The sequence below is a fragment of the Corythoichthys intestinalis genome, chromosome 22, assembly GCF_030265065.1.
Source record: "Corythoichthys intestinalis isolate RoL2023-P3 chromosome 22, ASM3026506v1, whole genome shotgun sequence".
In the NCBI taxonomy this organism is placed as follows: domain Eukaryota; kingdom Metazoa; phylum Chordata; class Actinopteri; order Syngnathiformes; family Syngnathidae; genus Corythoichthys; species Corythoichthys intestinalis.
This window is the reverse complement of record NC_080416.1, coordinates 33,463,755-33,482,212: the sequence shown is the minus strand read 5'-3', so window position 1 is coordinate 33,482,212 and position 18,458 is coordinate 33,463,755. Positions and strand designations below refer to the sequence as shown.

At 39.1% G+C, this 18,458-nt stretch overlaps 1 protein-coding gene and 1 long non-coding RNA gene across 4 annotated transcripts in view; one reads left to right on the top strand and one right to left on the bottom strand.

The window, feature by feature from the left end:
* Positions 1-18,458, top strand: part of LOC130910414 (trichohyalin-like) — a 68,044-nt gene that overhangs the window by 2,414 nt on the left and 47,172 nt on the right. For all 3 annotated transcript variants that reach the window (XM_057827691.1, XM_057827689.1, XM_057827688.1), the window contains exons 3-5: positions 8,068-8,228; positions 8,294-8,431; positions 8,490-8,567. In XM_057827691.1, the coding sequence (XP_057683674.1) occupies positions 8,088-8,228; positions 8,294-8,431; positions 8,490-8,567 (357 nt within the window). In that variant the 5' untranslated portion in view covers positions 8,068-8,087. The remainder of the gene's footprint in view (positions 1-8,067; positions 8,229-8,293; positions 8,432-8,489; positions 8,568-18,458) is intronic.
* On the bottom strand, positions 1,269-8,360 carry LOC130910416 (uncharacterized). The gene is made up of 3 exons (XR_009061861.1): positions 8,053-8,360; positions 3,654-3,754; positions 1,269-3,079 (listed from the first exon to the last, which is right to left on the bottom strand). It is a non-coding gene; the product is annotated as an uncharacterized LOC130910416 (long non-coding RNA).

Here is an 18,458-nt window from a genome sequence, read left to right as displayed (position 1 = left end):
GAGGTGTACATCGGCACTGCCCTCACGATTCGATTCGATTACGATTCGGAGGGCCACGATTCGATTCGGTTCGATTCGGCAATGCATCGCGGTGCCTTAAAGCCTGGGATGCATTAAAATTCTAAAGCAAAGCATATTTTTCGTGAAACATGAGGCAACACAAGCGGTCAGACATTAAACAACTTTTTTTGGGCTCTTGTGTCACTCCTGGTTGAAGTCAAATGAAAATACTTTCAGATGTATATATTAAAAAAAAAAAAAAAAGATCACAGTTTTAATTGGTGCTTTGAATGAGACCAGGGCTTTCTCTTTTCTTTTTTTTTTGCACACAGTAACAGCCTTTCACACAGTGCAACATCTGAACTCCTGTGCAAAATCAGTAATAACAGTCACTGTATTTTAGTCACAACGACCCATCAATAAAAATATTCAAGTAAATATTAAAGAAAACAAAGAAAATATTGTAGTGCAGCAGCATTTTTATCGCAATATCAATCCAGGGATCAGTTCAGTTGCAAACAAAACATCAACTAAATTGCAATGTAGAAGTAAAATGTAGGCCTAGCCCACTACTGGACTGTCTCAGAAAATTAGAATACACAATATTCTAATTTTTTGAGACAGTCCTGTGTATATATACAGGACTGTCTCAGGAAATTAGAATACACAATATTCTAATTTCCTGACTGTCTCAGGAAATTAGAATATTGTGTATTCTAATTTCCTGAGACAGTCCAGTATATATGTGCAATCAACTTAGAAATGCAATCAGTAACTACCACATAACAATAAAAAATACTGAATTAAAATGAAGTGCAGCAGCATTTTAGCAGCCATGACAATCTGTTTCAACATGAGGAAATATCAGTTTTTTGCAATCGAGAGAGCAGAGAAATAGTAGAGGTTAGATCGGCCCTAAAAAATCCAGTCCGACCCGACACGGCCCGCTGGTATTGAAGCCCGACCCGGCTTGGAGTGACGCGGGGGAAAAAAAACGTAGCAGCAGCAATTTATTTTCCTTTCTTCGAGTTGGCCGAAAAAACGCAAGTTTTCTTAATGTTTAAATAGTCTACATATTTTTATGATCATTATAAAAGCATTTACACAACGAAATAACGCTGGGAAAGTTTAATATTAAAAAAACATGTGATTTTGCAGACACACAGAGGAGAAGATTCAAAAGGATCACATTTGTGTTGCCTTTGTGTGCATAAAAAGTGTCTTAACGAATTCTCAGTTGGCAGAAAAAAAACGCAAGTTTTCTTAATGTTTAAATAGTCTACATGTTTTTATGATCATTATAAAAGCATTTACACAACGAAATAACGCTGGGAAAGTTTAATATAAAAATTTTTTTTAAAAATTTTAAATGCGATTTTGCAGACACACAGAGGAGAAGATTCAAAAGGATCAGATTCGTGTTGCCTTTGTGTACATAAATAAAAGTGTCTTTCATAACGAATTGCAAGCGCCACAGCGGAGGAGAAGAAAAAGCGGGCGGCGACACTGCATTCATGTGCGTGCACAAGCAAATGCACAATACAGAGAGCCTGCTCTCGGTTTTATCCCATTTTTTAAAAATAATTTATTAGTCCGGCGCAGCGGCCCGACGCGACCCGAACGTGAATGCTTAACATTTTGGGCCTGACCAGACCTGTTCAGGTTCGGGCACAAGATCTAACCTCTAAGAGATAGGACATAACATAACAATGGCTGAAGCGGAGAAAGAGGGAGCAAGAAAGATTATTGATGCACCTAATACATTGAAAGCAGACATCTGGAGACATTTTGGCTTCTACGAGGTTGGTGGGAAACTTGACCAGAGTTATGCAGTGTGTAAAAAATGAAACATGAGAATAATATTACAAATGGGGAAACCAAATCCGTTGCATCACTGGAATTGCACAGGGAAGATTTTTGAACGTACTTATATATTTTAAAATTCGCTGAATCGATTCAGCTTGTTGCCCGCATCGAATCACATCGTCCATGCCCCGCATCGGGATGCATCGCCGCATCGATTATTGTTGACACCACTGTTAATGACAATAAATCTGCTCAAGCAGACTGTTATATAATTGGAAAATCTGAATCAATGCATAAAATACAAATTAACCGTTTCCCGATGATTTATTTTCCAGCTTTCAATTTAACATATTTGACAACTGTACATGCAGTGTAAACATTAAGTAAATAAAAATTAGGGCTGTCAAAATTATTGCGTTAACGGGCGGTAATTAATTTTTTAAGATTAATCACGTTAAAATATTTGACGCAATTAACGCATGCACGGAATGACCCGTTCATGCTTTGCCTCAAACAGTTTACAATAAGACCGTTTTAGCACACTAAGAGTGAAAAGGCAGAGAAATGCGAGTGGACACTGGCGCTCATTGGACCGCACCTTTTATTGGCTTAAGCTTTGGCAGCCACTACTAACAGTCATGGTTGCCCGACTTCCCATAATGCATTTGGACGGAGCAAGAGACAAACTTTTTCTTAACACGCCTAATTGAACACAACGCACAACATATTGTATACCATTTGCAGCCACCACTGACTGTCATGGTTTCCTAACTTCCCAATGTAAAATTACTGTAACTTGTACTCAAATTTATCTTTTAAGAACTACAAGTCTTTCTATCCGTGGATCTCTTTGATTTGTGGATCTCTCTTTTTATTGTTATAATAGACAAATACAGTACTTATGTACAGTATGTTGAATGTTTATGTCCGTCTTGTCTTGTCTTTGCGATGAATTACGATTAACTAATTTTTAAGCTGTGATTAACTCAATAGACTGCAATCACCAACGTCACACAATCACGTGATCGCTGTATTGTGCCGCCATATTGTCTGTCATTGTGTGTCCGTATTGTCATTGATCGTAGTTTCTAAAGGTGGATTCACTTGCAAATTATGGAAGCCCCGGTGCTTTCAGACGCTGTAAACTCATTGGATGAGTTGCATAAAAGCCGTTATTTGGAAAGGCTTCGGTCGATCCAGTCGCAGATCCATATTTGATGCCCAAACCGATGTTTTCTCCCGTCCGGTCCCGTCCCGTGCGTCAGATATCGTCCTGAGACCACAAAATTTCCAATCATACTCCAGTTTATGTCACGATGAGGAGTCGGGTACCCAAAATCGGCACCGGCCCGAATATAAACCAACATTTGGTCACCTGAGCGTCACCGTTGTCACAATTGTAAAATGAAACTTGATCGACAATGGGCCGGTGTGTGCCGAAAAATAGCCGCAACGCGTGCAATGTCCCTCCGAGGGGAGCGCCTATTTACAACGCTTTATTGACGTGAAAACATCAAATGTTTTAATGGATGCCTTACAGTAATGGATTTACGACTGTAAGATCAGTTTTAAATAATTAAATTACACAAAATATTAGTACTGTATTTTAGTAACAAATCGTAGACTGGGCCACATAACCATCTTTGAACAGAAATGTATTAGTCTACAGGTTTTCACGACCATATCCCAATGACAGTCACACAGGTATGCCATTTATTAGTTCAAGCAGAGTAAAATAATACATATTCACGGTACAGGAAAGTCGTTTCCGTGTTGGCGTTCCCGTCAGGGGGCACATTTCACGCAGGGCGGCTATTTTTCGGTACAACACCTGTTGTTGCGCTCACCCTCTTGCTGCGCGACCGTGGCGACGAGCTTCATAGTCTCCGTCTGATGATGTCTGCGATCGTGTTGGCATCATATTGATGTTTTCGCCGCTGTCTAATGGCTGTCGACACAAACGCATCATGGACAGAGATAAACAAACCGTGCTGCTTTAGAGATTTGCCCTTTTAACAATGGGCACACAGCAACTACTAAAATGACTGCTTATCTTCTCTTTTACTGCAACCAACCGCCACACATGCCTTCACCATTTTGATTAATCAATGTTAATGATTGTCAGGAAGGTTTATGGGTTCGTCTACCAGGCAGTGATTCCTTAGACAAGCAGAAAAACACGCAGTAATAGGGGAATGTACGTAGCGGTAATATGTAAACACGATGAGCTGACGGACAATATGGCGGCACCAGTCAGGGGGGCGGAGTTGTGATGTCACGTGATTGGGGTCTATAAGGTATTTTAATCGTTTGACAGCCCTGATAAAGATATCTTGTAAACAATAAACATTCAAGTATGAACATATATAACAGCTTGTATGACTTGAACAATGTGCATTATAAATATCAATACGACCACTGTGCAAAAATGTCAATGTAACACAAATGACTTAGAGCTTGAACAGTACACTTCAAACACAACGTACACTCTATGGCTGCTGTGACATAATGACTCAAAACAAGTGTTTACTACAAGGTTTCAGGTTTTTTTTTTCCCAGAGCATTTTTTCAAAATACATGCAACCCCACCACCACACACACATTAAGCTATACTCCTCTTATGCCAATGACACATTTAAGATTTTATGATGGCAGTAATGACACTGAATAAAGCAAGCACATACAGAAAAATAGCTGTGGCATTTAAACGGTCATATTATAGGCTACACTGTTGGATTATACTTTATGCTGAATGCTTTACCATCATAAAAACTATCAGAGAAATCACACACACAAATAGATCAAAAATAATGCGACATACCGATTGCTAGATGCAGTCTGTGCACAATCCACTCATTAAGTTCAGCAGTTTCCAAAAGGTTCGAGCCGCAGTCACAGGTGCGGATGGCACCACGCTATGAGCGTCTATACTCGAAATGCCTGTGGCATGTCTACTGGTAGTTTCACTATTATCAGACTCCATCACGTTCATTTGTAGCGTTAGCCGCTAGCATTAGCACACCGGGCTTCTGTTTATTTGATTTCCTGATATCCTCGTGACTTCATACGTAAGCACACTAGAGCTGAAACGAATACTCGAGCAACTCGAGTAACTCGAGTTTAAAAACTGATCCGAGTAATTTTATTCACCTCGAGTAATCGTTTATTTTGACAGCTCTAAGCATCACGTTTTGCTCGGACTACTTTTAATGCGGGACAACGCGCTGATGTCACGTGCGTAGAGGAAGAAGCAAAAAAAAAAAAAAAAAAAAACTTACTGCAGCCGACAACCGCTACAAACGACGCCGACGTTGCTAAATACTAGCCCGCACATGCTACGTTAGTTGCAGGTAGCGTCCAATGAGTCTCATAGAGATCACATGTATGTTGAACTAGATGCACAATGACAGACTAGGCCGCGTCTGGGCAGCGTTACGCTAAGCGCTAATAAAGAGCGCTAAGCGCTAATATATAAGATTAACGTTACTGTCACTACTAGCTCACCTTACGTTAGCCCTGCGGAGGGCTAGGTTTAAATTAATTAAGACCACTTTCGATGCGTGGCTAAAGTGTCTTACATACAGGCTTTAACATAACATAGCGTTGTGGAGTGATGAGGGTGTCAAATAAAAACTCAATAATGCTAACTATCAATTTTAGCTCAGTAGTCATTGCTGGATAAAACGCCAAGTAGCACTAGTCCCTAATGTGCTCCAATACAGCCTGTATCATACATTTATTTTGAACAGTGCAAAAACTCAAAATCCTATCAGGACTTACAGTTTAGACTAACTTAAAACTTAACTAGAACTTAAAAATGGCTTGACACAAATAGAAATTCAATTGAAAAACGTGGAAAAAAATCCTAACTTTTAAGTGATGTGTGTTATCAAGCGTAAAGGCATTTTTAGGTGTGTTTATATATATATATATATATATATATATATATATATATATATATATATATATATATATATATATATATATATATATATATATACTTTTTAAAAATAAGATCTAAAGGTTTTTGGAGTGAAAGCAGTGAATTAGTCATTTTTTAATTCTAGTTACATCTGAGATGCAATTGTTGGCTGTTTTCAACAATATACATCAAAAATAAAGACATTGATTGACTGAAAATGATAAAATGTCTTGTTTTCTCATGTATATCTATAATTGCTCTTCACCTGAAAATATATTTGTTTTATCCGATTACTCGATTAATCGATAGAATTTTCAGTCGATTACTCGATTACTAAAATATTCGATAGCTGCAGCCCTAAAGCACACTGAGTGCTTTCTTAAAGGTGAAAGAACATATCCAATTATCCATTTTTTTCCCCATTTCATTAAAATACCGGATTTACCGACATGGTCAAAATTACGTCGGTCATCGTGAACCATCTTGGTCACGGTAAATTTTGTTAAATTGCCCTGCTCTACTAGGACGCGACCCGGTTTTGTTATCTCCATGTCAAGTAGACCCAGGAAATTGCTTTCAGACATAAGCCCTACCAGTTTAAATCTAGGGACTTAACCAGAGTTCAGCGTATGTTTAAAAGGGGTCAAAGATGCATGATGCTGCGTTTTACCGACTAGTAAAATGCAAAACGGTTAATTATGAGCAGTGTTGGGAATAACGCCATTATAAATAATGCCGTTACATAACGGCGTTATTTTTTCAGTAACGGGGTAATCTAACTAATTATTTTTTCCGCTGTTACAACGCCGTTGCCGTTACTGACGGTCAAAACGGCGCGTTACTTACTTTGAATAAATTGAAGAAACTACCAGCCGTAGCAAGTGTACTCTGCTCTGTTTATTTGTCATCCAAGACTGTGTTCAGGTTCACGGCAATGAAAATAGTAAACACACATAGCCCACCTTTGCAAGAATGATGGATTTGCCGTTTGATACGGTCATAATGCACACCCATCCACAGCAAAACTGTTTGTAGCTTTGTAGCGATTTGTAATTTCGTTATCGCTGATGAGTTTAGTAACAGACACACAACAATAAATATAGCAGTATGTCCATTTCGCGTAATTGTGGAAGCCTGTCGACATCTTTACTCCATTTGTCTTCGGCTTGCTCGTAAGGGTCAACATTGTTCACATTCTTAAGTTTGATCAAATATCTATTCTTCGCCTTAGTAATGAGTTTGTCTCTTTATCAAACTGGCAAGGTAAAGTTTAATGTCCCGCGAGCCAGACCTGCTTCCAATATGGCTGCGTTGTTGTCAAATCTCACGTGATCCCCCATTCTGTGACGTAAACGCTCGAGCCGCGCACGTACTTCAGAGCCGGTTGTCAATATGTGAATTGTCTCGGCCTATGTTTGTATATGTGTATTTATTGTTCATAAAGTTCGTTTGAAAAAAAAAACAAAAAAACTTCAGGGCCGGTGTTTTCACACAAACCGGAACAGCGCGTGCGGCAAACATACACACGCAAAACAGATGCACAGGGATATGATGGCAGAGCATTTAGAGGAAACTTTGTCCTTTACGAGGTGGAGATATAAACACTATTTCAAGTTGGTCGAAATTAAAGGAAAGAACGTGCATGTAAAGTGTAATTTATGTCCCGGGGCAAAGCTTTTGTTGACATCTGTGGTAAGCAATTCAAATCTGTTTATTTTTGTTGCACTTCAAGTGTAGGATAAATCTGTTGTTGGTAAGATGCAATAAATATTACAATGTTCTATAACACAACTACCTGTCTGTTCTTCTCTATTCTACTGACTCGAATACTGCTCAGAAAATTTCAAATTCTTTGACATACAACTTCTTTTTAAAGTAACGGAAATAGTGACTTTCCCTGGTAACTAGTTACCTTTACTATAGAGTAATTCAGTTCCTAACTCAGTTACTTTTTGGAAGAAGTAGTGAGTAACTGTAACTAATAACTTTTTTAAAGTAACGTGCCCACCACTGATTATGAGTAGGTGGTTAAGCGACTAGTCGCACTCATCCCTAGGAGAGATGCTGGTGAGAGTTAGAGATATGGATGCAATTTAGAATTGTGCAGCCACATAGTAACAACAAATTTAGCTCCTTTCCAAACGAGATTTTTGTGTCATGTTACATGTACACACTTGGTTTTGAGACACTTTCCCATTCGACTGAATGGTGTCGTCTCAAAACATTTGACCGCAGTAATAAATTCAGACATCAAAGGGGTTAAATATCTTCATTTTAAAATGTTAAAGGGATTTGAGATAGTCAAGGCTTAGCAAATTACAAACCTTCTTGGTTTCTAGCTAACGCTGCCACTGCCATCATGGAGTCCCATCTGCTGGTCGGCTCTGAGCAGGAGAGGGCAGAGCTTCAAGAGGAAGTACGCCTTCTTCAGGAAGAGCTGGCCGAGAGCCGCGCCGAGAGAGAGGAGCTCGCGTCCAGGGCCAGGGCGCTCAACGAGAGGGTGAGCTCTACTGCCGCCAGGCTCTCCCAATTCCCATCTCATATTCTCTCTCTCTCTCTCTCCAGCTGGAGCAGTCGGTGTCTCCCTCGCTCGTCCACGCCCATCACTCCGAGGAGGAGCGGCAAGAGAGGAGGCGTCGCGAACGGGAGATGAGAGAAAGGGAAGCCCGACAGGCGCTGCTTGTCCACCGGTTGCAGAACAAGGTGAGCTGTCGGCGCACACTAGTGTGCGCGCCTAATTGCTAACACTTTCACCGCGCAGGTGATGGAGTACCGTGAGAGATGTCAAAGTTTGGAACTTCAACTCAAAGCGGGACACAGTCAGCTCATTGATGCACAGGTAAAGATATTTATCCCATTTGCCTCTACCAACATGGATGCCCCTAGGCACCTTGCCGGCCATCTTTTGCTTTATGTATCTCCTTATAGGAGATATTGGTTAACCAGTTCGCTGCCGTTGTCACGGCAAAAACAGTTCTTTCATTCACCACCTACCAGTGAAAATAAATTAGATATCTAGAGCTGTCAGCGGCTGTCAGTATTTGCAGCCATTCCTCTCAGTTTAAATGAATTGGACGTCTATTGTTATCAATCGCATGCAATGAGTGAAGAAAGAATGTCGCAATATTATAGTGTCCTGTGTCGTTTTCATCGACGATAACGAAAATATTTCGTCGACGAACAAGTTTTTTTTATGACATGATGAAGATGAGCTAAAACGTGTCTTGGGACCAGTTTTGTATATGGCTGCCCTTTTAGTGTATGATTTTGTCTTAGTCTTCTGGACGAAAATACTTATTAGTCTTAGTCATATTTTAGTCATTTTAACTAGTTTTAGTCGACAAAGTCTCATACAATTTGGGGTTTTAGTTTCAGCACATACTGTAGCATAAATAAGAACAACGCCAACTTTGTGACGGTAATACATTTGGCAGGAAAAACGGTACATTTCTTTCAATTAAACCTACTTACAAGCCACAAACTTTATGTAAAAAAATTGTCCGAGCGTTTAACATCCTCTAGACTTCCTGACCAGAAAGACTGATCAGTGTTTTAAGAGGACGATCGCCATTCTGAAGCTAATGCAAAAGCCAATTCTACACTAAAGCTAGTAGTTGCATTTAGCGTCTGATGATCACTCACTACAGACCTTTAAAGGCTAAAGCAACATTGCATATTCTCTCTTGCCAAGATAAGAACTCAAATCTTACCGTGTTTCCAAACAAGCAAGATTGAACGCAGCCTAGCTCGAGATACTTCCGAAACATGAGTGACAAGATCCAAACACTACTACGATGCAAGCTGACATAATCCACGGACAATATGAAAATGGGTTAGGATTGCATTGTGAACATGACAGAAATGATGTCGCATTTTCGTCTCTTCAGATGAAAACTGGCATTCTTCCCGTTATGTTCTAGTTTCCCAAGCAACGTTTTTAGCTCATCATGTCATCGTCATGAAAAAATAGTTTGTCGACGAAATATTTTCATTATCGTCATTGTTCACAAAAACAATACTGCCTTGAACAATTACATATCTATCAGTTTGATCTTGACTTATCTTGGTTTACTCATCTGAAACACCCATGGCATAGTTATTATAAGATGTGTGAAACACCTGGCCAGTCCATCGATTCACACATTATGGTCTTAAGCTGTCGAGTGGGATTCTTGAAAAAACACAATTCCAGATTTAAGATTTTTCACTCTGTTTTTAATTAGTTTCAATTTGCTGAGTTGTCGCAAACCTCTGACTTTCCATCTAGTTACCTGTATATTTTTAAGGCTAGATGGGTTTTGTCTGACCATGTAGCCTATGTTGGTTGTAAAATGACAAATACCTTTCCTGCACTTTCTTGTGGAATGAAAAAGAATCTTGATTTTAAAAATACAAAATTGAACAAAATGATACTGCATATATGATGGTTTCCCTCATCCGAGACTTCGAATGGGCTTTGCCTCCGTGCCCGAGAGAGTGCTGCCTTACCAACCATCTAGGGCTGCAGCTATCGAATATTTTAGTAAAATTCTATCGATTAATCGAGTAATCGGATAAAACATATTTTTTAGGTAAAGAGCAATTATAAATATACATGAGAAATCAATACATTTTATCCAATATTGAACCACTTTCAGTCAATCAATGTCTTTATTTTCCATGTACATTAGAGGTGCACGATATCCATTTTTTGAAACCGATACCAATATTGATAACTTCCTGCTCCTCAAAGCCAATACCGATATGGATAACCGATAATAAATATATAATTTTTAAAATGTATATTCACCCGAGTTTTTGAACACCTGGAGGTTTAAAAAAAAAAAAAAAAAAATGGTGGATTCAATATACATTTGCCTTTGACCTCACCAGAATTTTCATAATGACATGAACATTATTATAATGAACAAAACAAAGACAACAACAGTCTTGACTTCAAATAAAGTGCCAAAAGTGGTGACCTTTTATTTTGGAACATAATTCACCCACGGAAGTTGTGTGTATGTTTGGCCGAGCGCGTTACCGGCTACGTCAGTCACATGACATATACTTAATAGCCGTGCGCGTTCCGGCTGAGTTGAGAGTTCACAGAGAGCAGCAGAGTTACAGCGGCTGGACACAGCAATTCGAACTAACAACGCTCATAACATTGCATACCGCTTCACAATATTTATTTTTTCAAATGAATATAATTTGAGTCAATCACAATCAGTTAGTCAGTATAATTGACAGGCATGAAAATCACTCACCTTTCGGCGAAATTCGCCGTTTTGAAGTCAAAAAGACCTACGTGAATTGTGTAGATCCGAGGAGAACATTTTTGGGGTGGGGGGGTCATAAGTCCATCTAACTAACTAATGACAAGTTTTATTGAAATTGCTAAGCCTGTCGCCATATGCAATGAGTCCATTTATCGCAAGGTAAATAAAAATGAAGGCGGTACTTTTCACGGCTGCGTTTTATCACCGCGTGCGTATGTACATTTGTGCGTGCGTGTAGATGAAATATGAGACTCCAGTTGTTGTGTCCAGATGTTTATTGGTCGCCGTAGAATTACAGTTCACACATGCCAAATAAGGAAACACATCTATATTAAACACTAAACGTTAGCATTGCTACACTGAGAAAATGGGGAAAAAGACAATTTACTTTAGCCTGCTATAAAACATTGGCAGTCTTTTCCAAAACGCAAACTTGCGGTTAAAAGGTAACACTTCAAACATGAAAAAATGCTGGTTAACAGCATTTGCAAGCACAAAATACCCCCCCAAAAAACGAAAAGTGCTTTTTGCGGAGTGTATAGTTGTTAACGGTTTAGCGAACGTACTACTTCCGGTGAACATTTCAAAATAAAAGCGCGTCACGTTTCTCATAAATAACGATTTCTGGAGTTAATCCCACATACTTCAGAATTAATACTATAATATGTAAATACTATAATACTACAGAATTCAGATTTTACACTAAGAATAACTTTAAAATGACACCCTTTTTAAAAAAAAATATGACTGGCAATTAATATTATAATTATTATAATACTATTATATATATATAGTAGTCTACTATAATAATAATGCTAGACATTTTTTTTTTATAAGAATTGTTTTGAATCATGTTGGAAAGGCGAAGTCAATGTTCTGAATCTGTTTACATTCCATTCTTTCGCACTAGTAAATGCTAATATCAGCATTTGACCTTAGTGTTCATGTGTGATTAATTATTGTTATTTACATGTTTATTTGTACTTTAATAAAGAATTTAAGTGTTCCAAAATGTTTTTGTGAATTAATAAACGTCAACAAAAGTTTAATTGCTAAATTACTTTGAAAAAATAAATGAATAAATAAATTGTCGACTAATTGTAAAAATAGTTGGCTGACTAATCGGGAGAAAATTAGTCGTTTGGGACAGCCCTACCAGAACATATTTCCTCCACACCCTTCTCACCTTTTTAATCCCTGACCCATTTTCATGCCTGAATTGAAGATGTGTTTCCTGAACAATGAGCACTGAACTAAAACATAAACCCAACAGGTATTGTGCTTTGTCATCAGATAAAAATATTTGGTGCTACAGGAGACTGTTGTGGTCTTGGTCCATGAAACAACTTTCTTAACCTGGGAGACAGGTTAGGACAGCAAGCCTATCAATAACCAAAAGGCCTCTCAACAACTTACTAACTTATAACTAACACTGTAAAATGCAAACATTATATAGTAAGGTTTATCACTCATTCCTCGTAACAAAAATATGGTAAAACAAAATGGATTAATGGCTTGCCTTATAATAATCAATATAAACGGCAGTGAGTGAACCCATATTCAATAAAGTATGAGGTTTCTCTGCATAGTATAAAATCCTACCAAGCATGCTGACAGGACTAACATTACACGACAACTATTATGTGTATGCATAGCATAGCACACTAGCTTGTGCTACTAGCCTTAAAGAGCATATGACACGAGAAAAAAAGTCTTAAATGGCATTATTATGTGAATTAGAATCATATTTTGCGACGATTCGACTATATACAACAATTTAGCAAAGCACAGATGACGAGAAATTAGTCTTTTAATCTGCCGGTTAGCCACGCCTACCATTATAGGGCTTTAGCGTCCCCAACAGGTGGATGACGTCAGCGGTAGACTGGGCTCATCGGTTTTACGATTCAGCCCATTGAGGGGGAATTATTCAGAACGAGGAAAACGCGACGAAGAGAGCCGCAAAATGTCATTGTTTCAGTCTCTCTACTCCAATATTTTTACAGGATATTCTTTTTATCCAAGTATTTTTCCCCAACAGCTATGTAAATGGCTTGAGAAGGACCAGTCAGCCCGTCGAGGGGGAACTATTCACAACGAGGAAAACGCGACGAAGAGAGCGGCAAAATGTCATTGTTTCTGTCTCTTTACTTCAATATTTTTACAGAATATTCTTTTTATCCAAGTATTTTCCCCAATCGCTAAATAAATGGCATGGTCATGACAAATAACAGTCTTGTGCTGAATGGAATATGAAATAATAAAAATGCATTTATTCAAGACAACATGGCAAAATTACTCCATAATGGTCAAAACTGTCGACTTCACCTTTACTGTTGCACCTCCCGAATGATATTTTATGACACCTAAATCGGACATATGTCATTTCCCTTCCCCGGCTTCGGAGAATGTAAACAAACCAGAAGGCGTGACAGCTAGCCGACATGCTAACCCGAACCGAGTGATGTTTCAAAGTCTTCGAAGCGAAAAATCACACATAAATATCCTGGATTATTTGACATGACGACCCGGTTGTTGATTGTCTTCCCGGATCGGCAAACCGCCCGGCGGAGAGCAATTTACAGTTCGTTCCCCGGAGGAGGGTGGCTGGAGTTGTTGTGCAGCTAACGTGCTGCTGCTAATAGGAGAGCTTTTTACATGCCTATCAATGATCAAACGTAAGTAGTCCTTCATTTAAAGAAAGTTTTTAGTGTTTACTTTGTAATCGCTGTATTTGTATTTGACATAATACAAAACAAGATGTTTACTCGCTTCCTCGTAAGTCCAATGGTCCCACAGTAAATATCCACGGTGAATGGGAACCTTTTGAAACTCCAAAAAGGGGCATGCGCCTCTCCCTCATACAGAATGATTTTTCTGTAGCCGTTTGGCTGGCGTGATGCGAAAAATAAACGTATTAATCCGCAAAATCAGCTGAATCCTTCGTCCTCATACACAACAGTACACTGTAGCGTGAAGAGGACGTCTTCTACCGTACACGTCACAGCGCCCTCCTCAATGCAAGACCGAAGCCGGAAGTCACTCATTTTCATGGCGCGGGATTCAAAAAACTAAATAAAAATAGCGATCGCTTCCACACACATCCAAGCGGCCCATATCATTCAGGGGCATAAAATACCGCGTGTATTATGAAATAAACATGCTTTTTCGTGTCACAGGCACTTTAAGCATTGGCTGGCTTCTATAGACCCTACTCACATGACGTCACAACCACGCCTCCGCGCCATATTGTCCGTCAACTCGTCGTGTCGATGCATTACCGCTATGTAAATTCCTTCTATTATGGCGTGTTTTTCTGCTCGTTAACATTAATAATCAAAATGGTGAAGGCGTGTGTGGCGGTTGGTTGCAATAACAGAGAAGATAGACGGAGAGACTTGAAGTTCTACCGTATTCCGAGAGACTCGGAGAGGAGAGCGAGATGGACTGCTGCAATTCGACGAGAAAACTGGGCTCCAAACGATTACCACAGATTATGTAGTAGTCATTTTATATCTGGTAAGATGCATTTAATATATATTTAGAGGGTTTTGGGCTGACAACCACGACTAAGATCATTGCGAGGCTAATCGTCGACAATATACAGTTTCAAATTCAAGATGCTTAGTTCTTCCACCATCATTACATCTTGAATAATATTTAGCTGGTACCAAGTGAAAGAAGCTGGCCTCATCTACGGATCATCAGTTAAACAGGTGTGTCCAAACCTTTTGCAAAAGGGGCCAGATTTGGTGTGGTAAAAATGCGGGGGGCTACCTTGGCTGATTTACATAGAACAATATATTTAAACAAATTTTAGCAAGCCCTTCTGTGTGTCACATTTGCTTCATTATTTTTTTAAATTCATAATTTCAACAGTCTCGTCTTTGTGGCGTTCTCTTTTGACACTTGGGCTCTTGCGAAATACTGCTGCTGTGAAATGAAACTAGCTTAAAGTTGTTATAATTTCTCGCTGCGTATCTTCTCTGTAAGGTCGTACATGTCAAGCGTGTCTTGTTCGGTAATATCATTATCGTGTCACATCGAACTCTTTGAAAACAGCGTCTGTCTCTTTGCAAATGAGGCAGACACAGTTGTTGCATGTTTTATTGAAGAAATAGTCCCAATATCCACCTATCCTTGAAGCGTCGGCCATCGCAGTCAACTTTTTTTTTTTTATTGATTGTCGCCATTTTAGAAAATTGGAAGGGTCACACGGGCTAATGTTGCTTAGAGTGCTGCTAGTTTTTCAAACTTTCGTGAGAATAGGCTGATTTTGTGTGGACAAGATAGTTGTAGATATCAGGGTAGCAGAGGTCAGGCAGAGAGGGCGAAGACAGCAGGTCGAAAAATATCGATTTAGGCATCAAATATGGATCTGGCGAATGGATAGACTGAAGTTTTTCCACATAACGCCTTTTATGCAAGGCATCCAATGAGTTTACAGCGTCTGAAAGCACCGGGGCTTCCATGAATTGCACTATAAATTGCACGACAAATTGAAACCATTGAGAATACGGATAAACAATGACGGACAATATAGCGGCCGGATACAGCGACACGTCATTCTGTGACGTTGGTGAGTAGGGTCTATAACACAACAACTTATGAAGTTCTGTACATATGACCCTTCACCACCAAAGTAAACATATATTGCACATCCATATGTTAGAGTAAACAAATACTTACAGACATATAATTCCGAGGCGGAAACGTAAGAAACAGAAAGCATTCACGATTGTCAATGTGTGTAAAGTGAATGAGTTTGTTGAACAAATTATAGATGCAGCGAATTATTCTGACCAGCAGGTGGCAGTAATGCCCTGCAAATGGTCAACTGATTTCCAGGCCAGCCAGCACAGTACATATTATCGGTCCTATTAATAATATTATTGGATTTATTGGGATGACGTTATAATTCCTATTATCGGACGGATAATTATCAGACCAATAAATATCGTGCACCAGTAATGTACATTGTTGAAAACAGCCAACAATTGCATATCAGATGTGACTTGAATAAAAAAATTAAAAAAAAGACTAATTCACTGTTTTCACTCAAAAAACTTTTAGATCTTATAAAAACACACACACACACACACACACACACACACACACACACACACACACACATATATATATATATATATATATATATATATATATATATATATATATATATATTTCTTACCTAAAAATGCCATTACGCTTGATAACACACATCACTTAAAAGTTAGATGTTTTTCCCCACGTGTTTCAATTGAATTTGCATTTGTGTCAAGCTATTTTTAAGTTCTAGTTAAGTTTTAACTTAATCTAAACTGTAAGTCCTGATAGGATTTTGAGTTTTTGTAGTGTTCAAAATCAATGTATTTTTACATATCAGTTATAACATGGCGGGGATATTTGCATGCGTTCCTGAATGCACCGCTTGATGTGCAGAGGTGAGGGAGGTGCGGGAGAGCGAGAAATGTGGTTCCTGTTGTTGTCCTTCTGGCACTGGCAGGTGCGCGTGCGTCGGCTGTGCAGACAGCAGTCGTGTGTTGGTTGCTCCACAAGTTCCCAAAATATAAATAGTAATTGAAACCTAACGAAGCGTGTGACTCTTTGTCAACGTTACAGTATGATACCTGCTGTATTGGAGCACATTAGGGACCAGTGCTACTTGGTGTTTTATCCAGCAATGACTACTGAGCTAAAATTGACAGTTAGCATTATTAAGTTTTTATTTTACACCCTCATCACTCTACAGCTCTTTGTTTTCACAGATTAAATAAAACCTGTACGTCAGACACGTTAGATAGCATCGACAATGGTCAAAATGAATAGAAACCTAGCCCTCCGCAGGGCTAACGTTACGTGAGCGAGTGACAGTAATGTTAATCATATTTATTAGTGCTGAGAGGTCTACTGCTTTAAGATGGCGGCTGTTTACTAACGCTGCTGACTCTGTCATTTCACATCTAGTTCAACATACACGTGATATCTCTAAGACAATTCAGACGCTACCTGCTACCACCATAGCATGCTCTGCGTAGCATCATGCGGGCTAGTTTTTAGCAACGTCGGTGTAGTTTGTAGCGGCTGTCGGCTGCAGTAGGGTTTTTTTTTATTTTTTTAAATTGCTTCTTCTTCTACGCTAGTGACATCAGCGGGTTGTCCCGCATTAAAAAGTAGTCCGGGCAAAACGTGATGCTTAGAGCAAAATTAAACGATTCCTCGAGGTGAATAACATTACTCGGATTAGTTTTTAAACTCGAGTTACTCAAGTTGCTCGAGTATTCGTTTCCGCTCTACAACCATCATTATTAGGGGTGTGACAAAATATCGAAATGGTGATATATCGTGATACTTTGTATCCCAAAAGGTTATCGATATGCTCCTGCCAAGAATCGAAATATTGTTTAAAAAGGTGTACATGTCTAAAAAATAAAAATACAAAGGAACCAACAAGTTGCTACCAAAAATCTTCCACCATAATAGTCTCGCAGTTAACTCTAAGGCTGCATTGACGGTGCACAACGCCCAATCCATTTAGACTGGGAACGCTCATTCATTCGAAACCAGCATTCACTGTCATTCTGTCCGATTGTCAGGGCATTTACAGGTAACTTGCGGTTCATTTTAGGGCATTTACAGTTCATTTCCTGTCGCGTTTGAGTCGCTGCCTATAGACCCTACCCACGTGACGTCACAACTCCGCTCTCCTGAATGGTACCGCCCAATTGTCCGTCAAAACATAGTGTTAACCTGTTACAGCTACGTACATTCTTCCTATTTACGGCGTGTTTTTCTGCTCCTTAACATTAATAATCAAAATGGTGAAGGCGTGTGTGGCTGTTGGTTGCACTAACAGAGAAGATGGAAGGAGAGACTTGAAGTTTTACCGTATTCCGAGGGATCCAAAGAGGAGAGCGAAATGGACGGCTGCAATTCGACGTGAAAACTGGGCACCAAAAAATCACCACAGACTATGTAGTAGTCATTTTATATCCGGTAAGATGCATTTAAGATATACTTAGAGGGTTTTGGGCTGACAAATAACCACAATTAAGATCATTGCTAGGCTAATCGCCGACAACATACACGTATGTATGTAGTGAGAGTGCTATCGCTAAACCATATAAACTTTAAAAGCCTTAACTCCATTGACAAACGACATGAAATACATTAGACTTGACAGTGGATGTTAGCAATAACAAAAGATTTTGAATTGAAAATTTCGTAACTCACCTTTCCAAGCACAAGATAGATTCCTGCCGAATTTTCGTGGACGAGGACCTGTTTCACCCAACCAGCAACGAAGTATTTATAAGCCTCCAAGCTCTTGAAGTTTTTCAAATTTTCGTGAGAATAGGCTGATTTTGTGTGGACAAGATAATTGTAAATATCAGCGTAGCAGATGTCAGGCAGACAGGGCGAAGACAGTGGGTCGAAAAACATCGATTTGGGCATCAAATATGGATCTG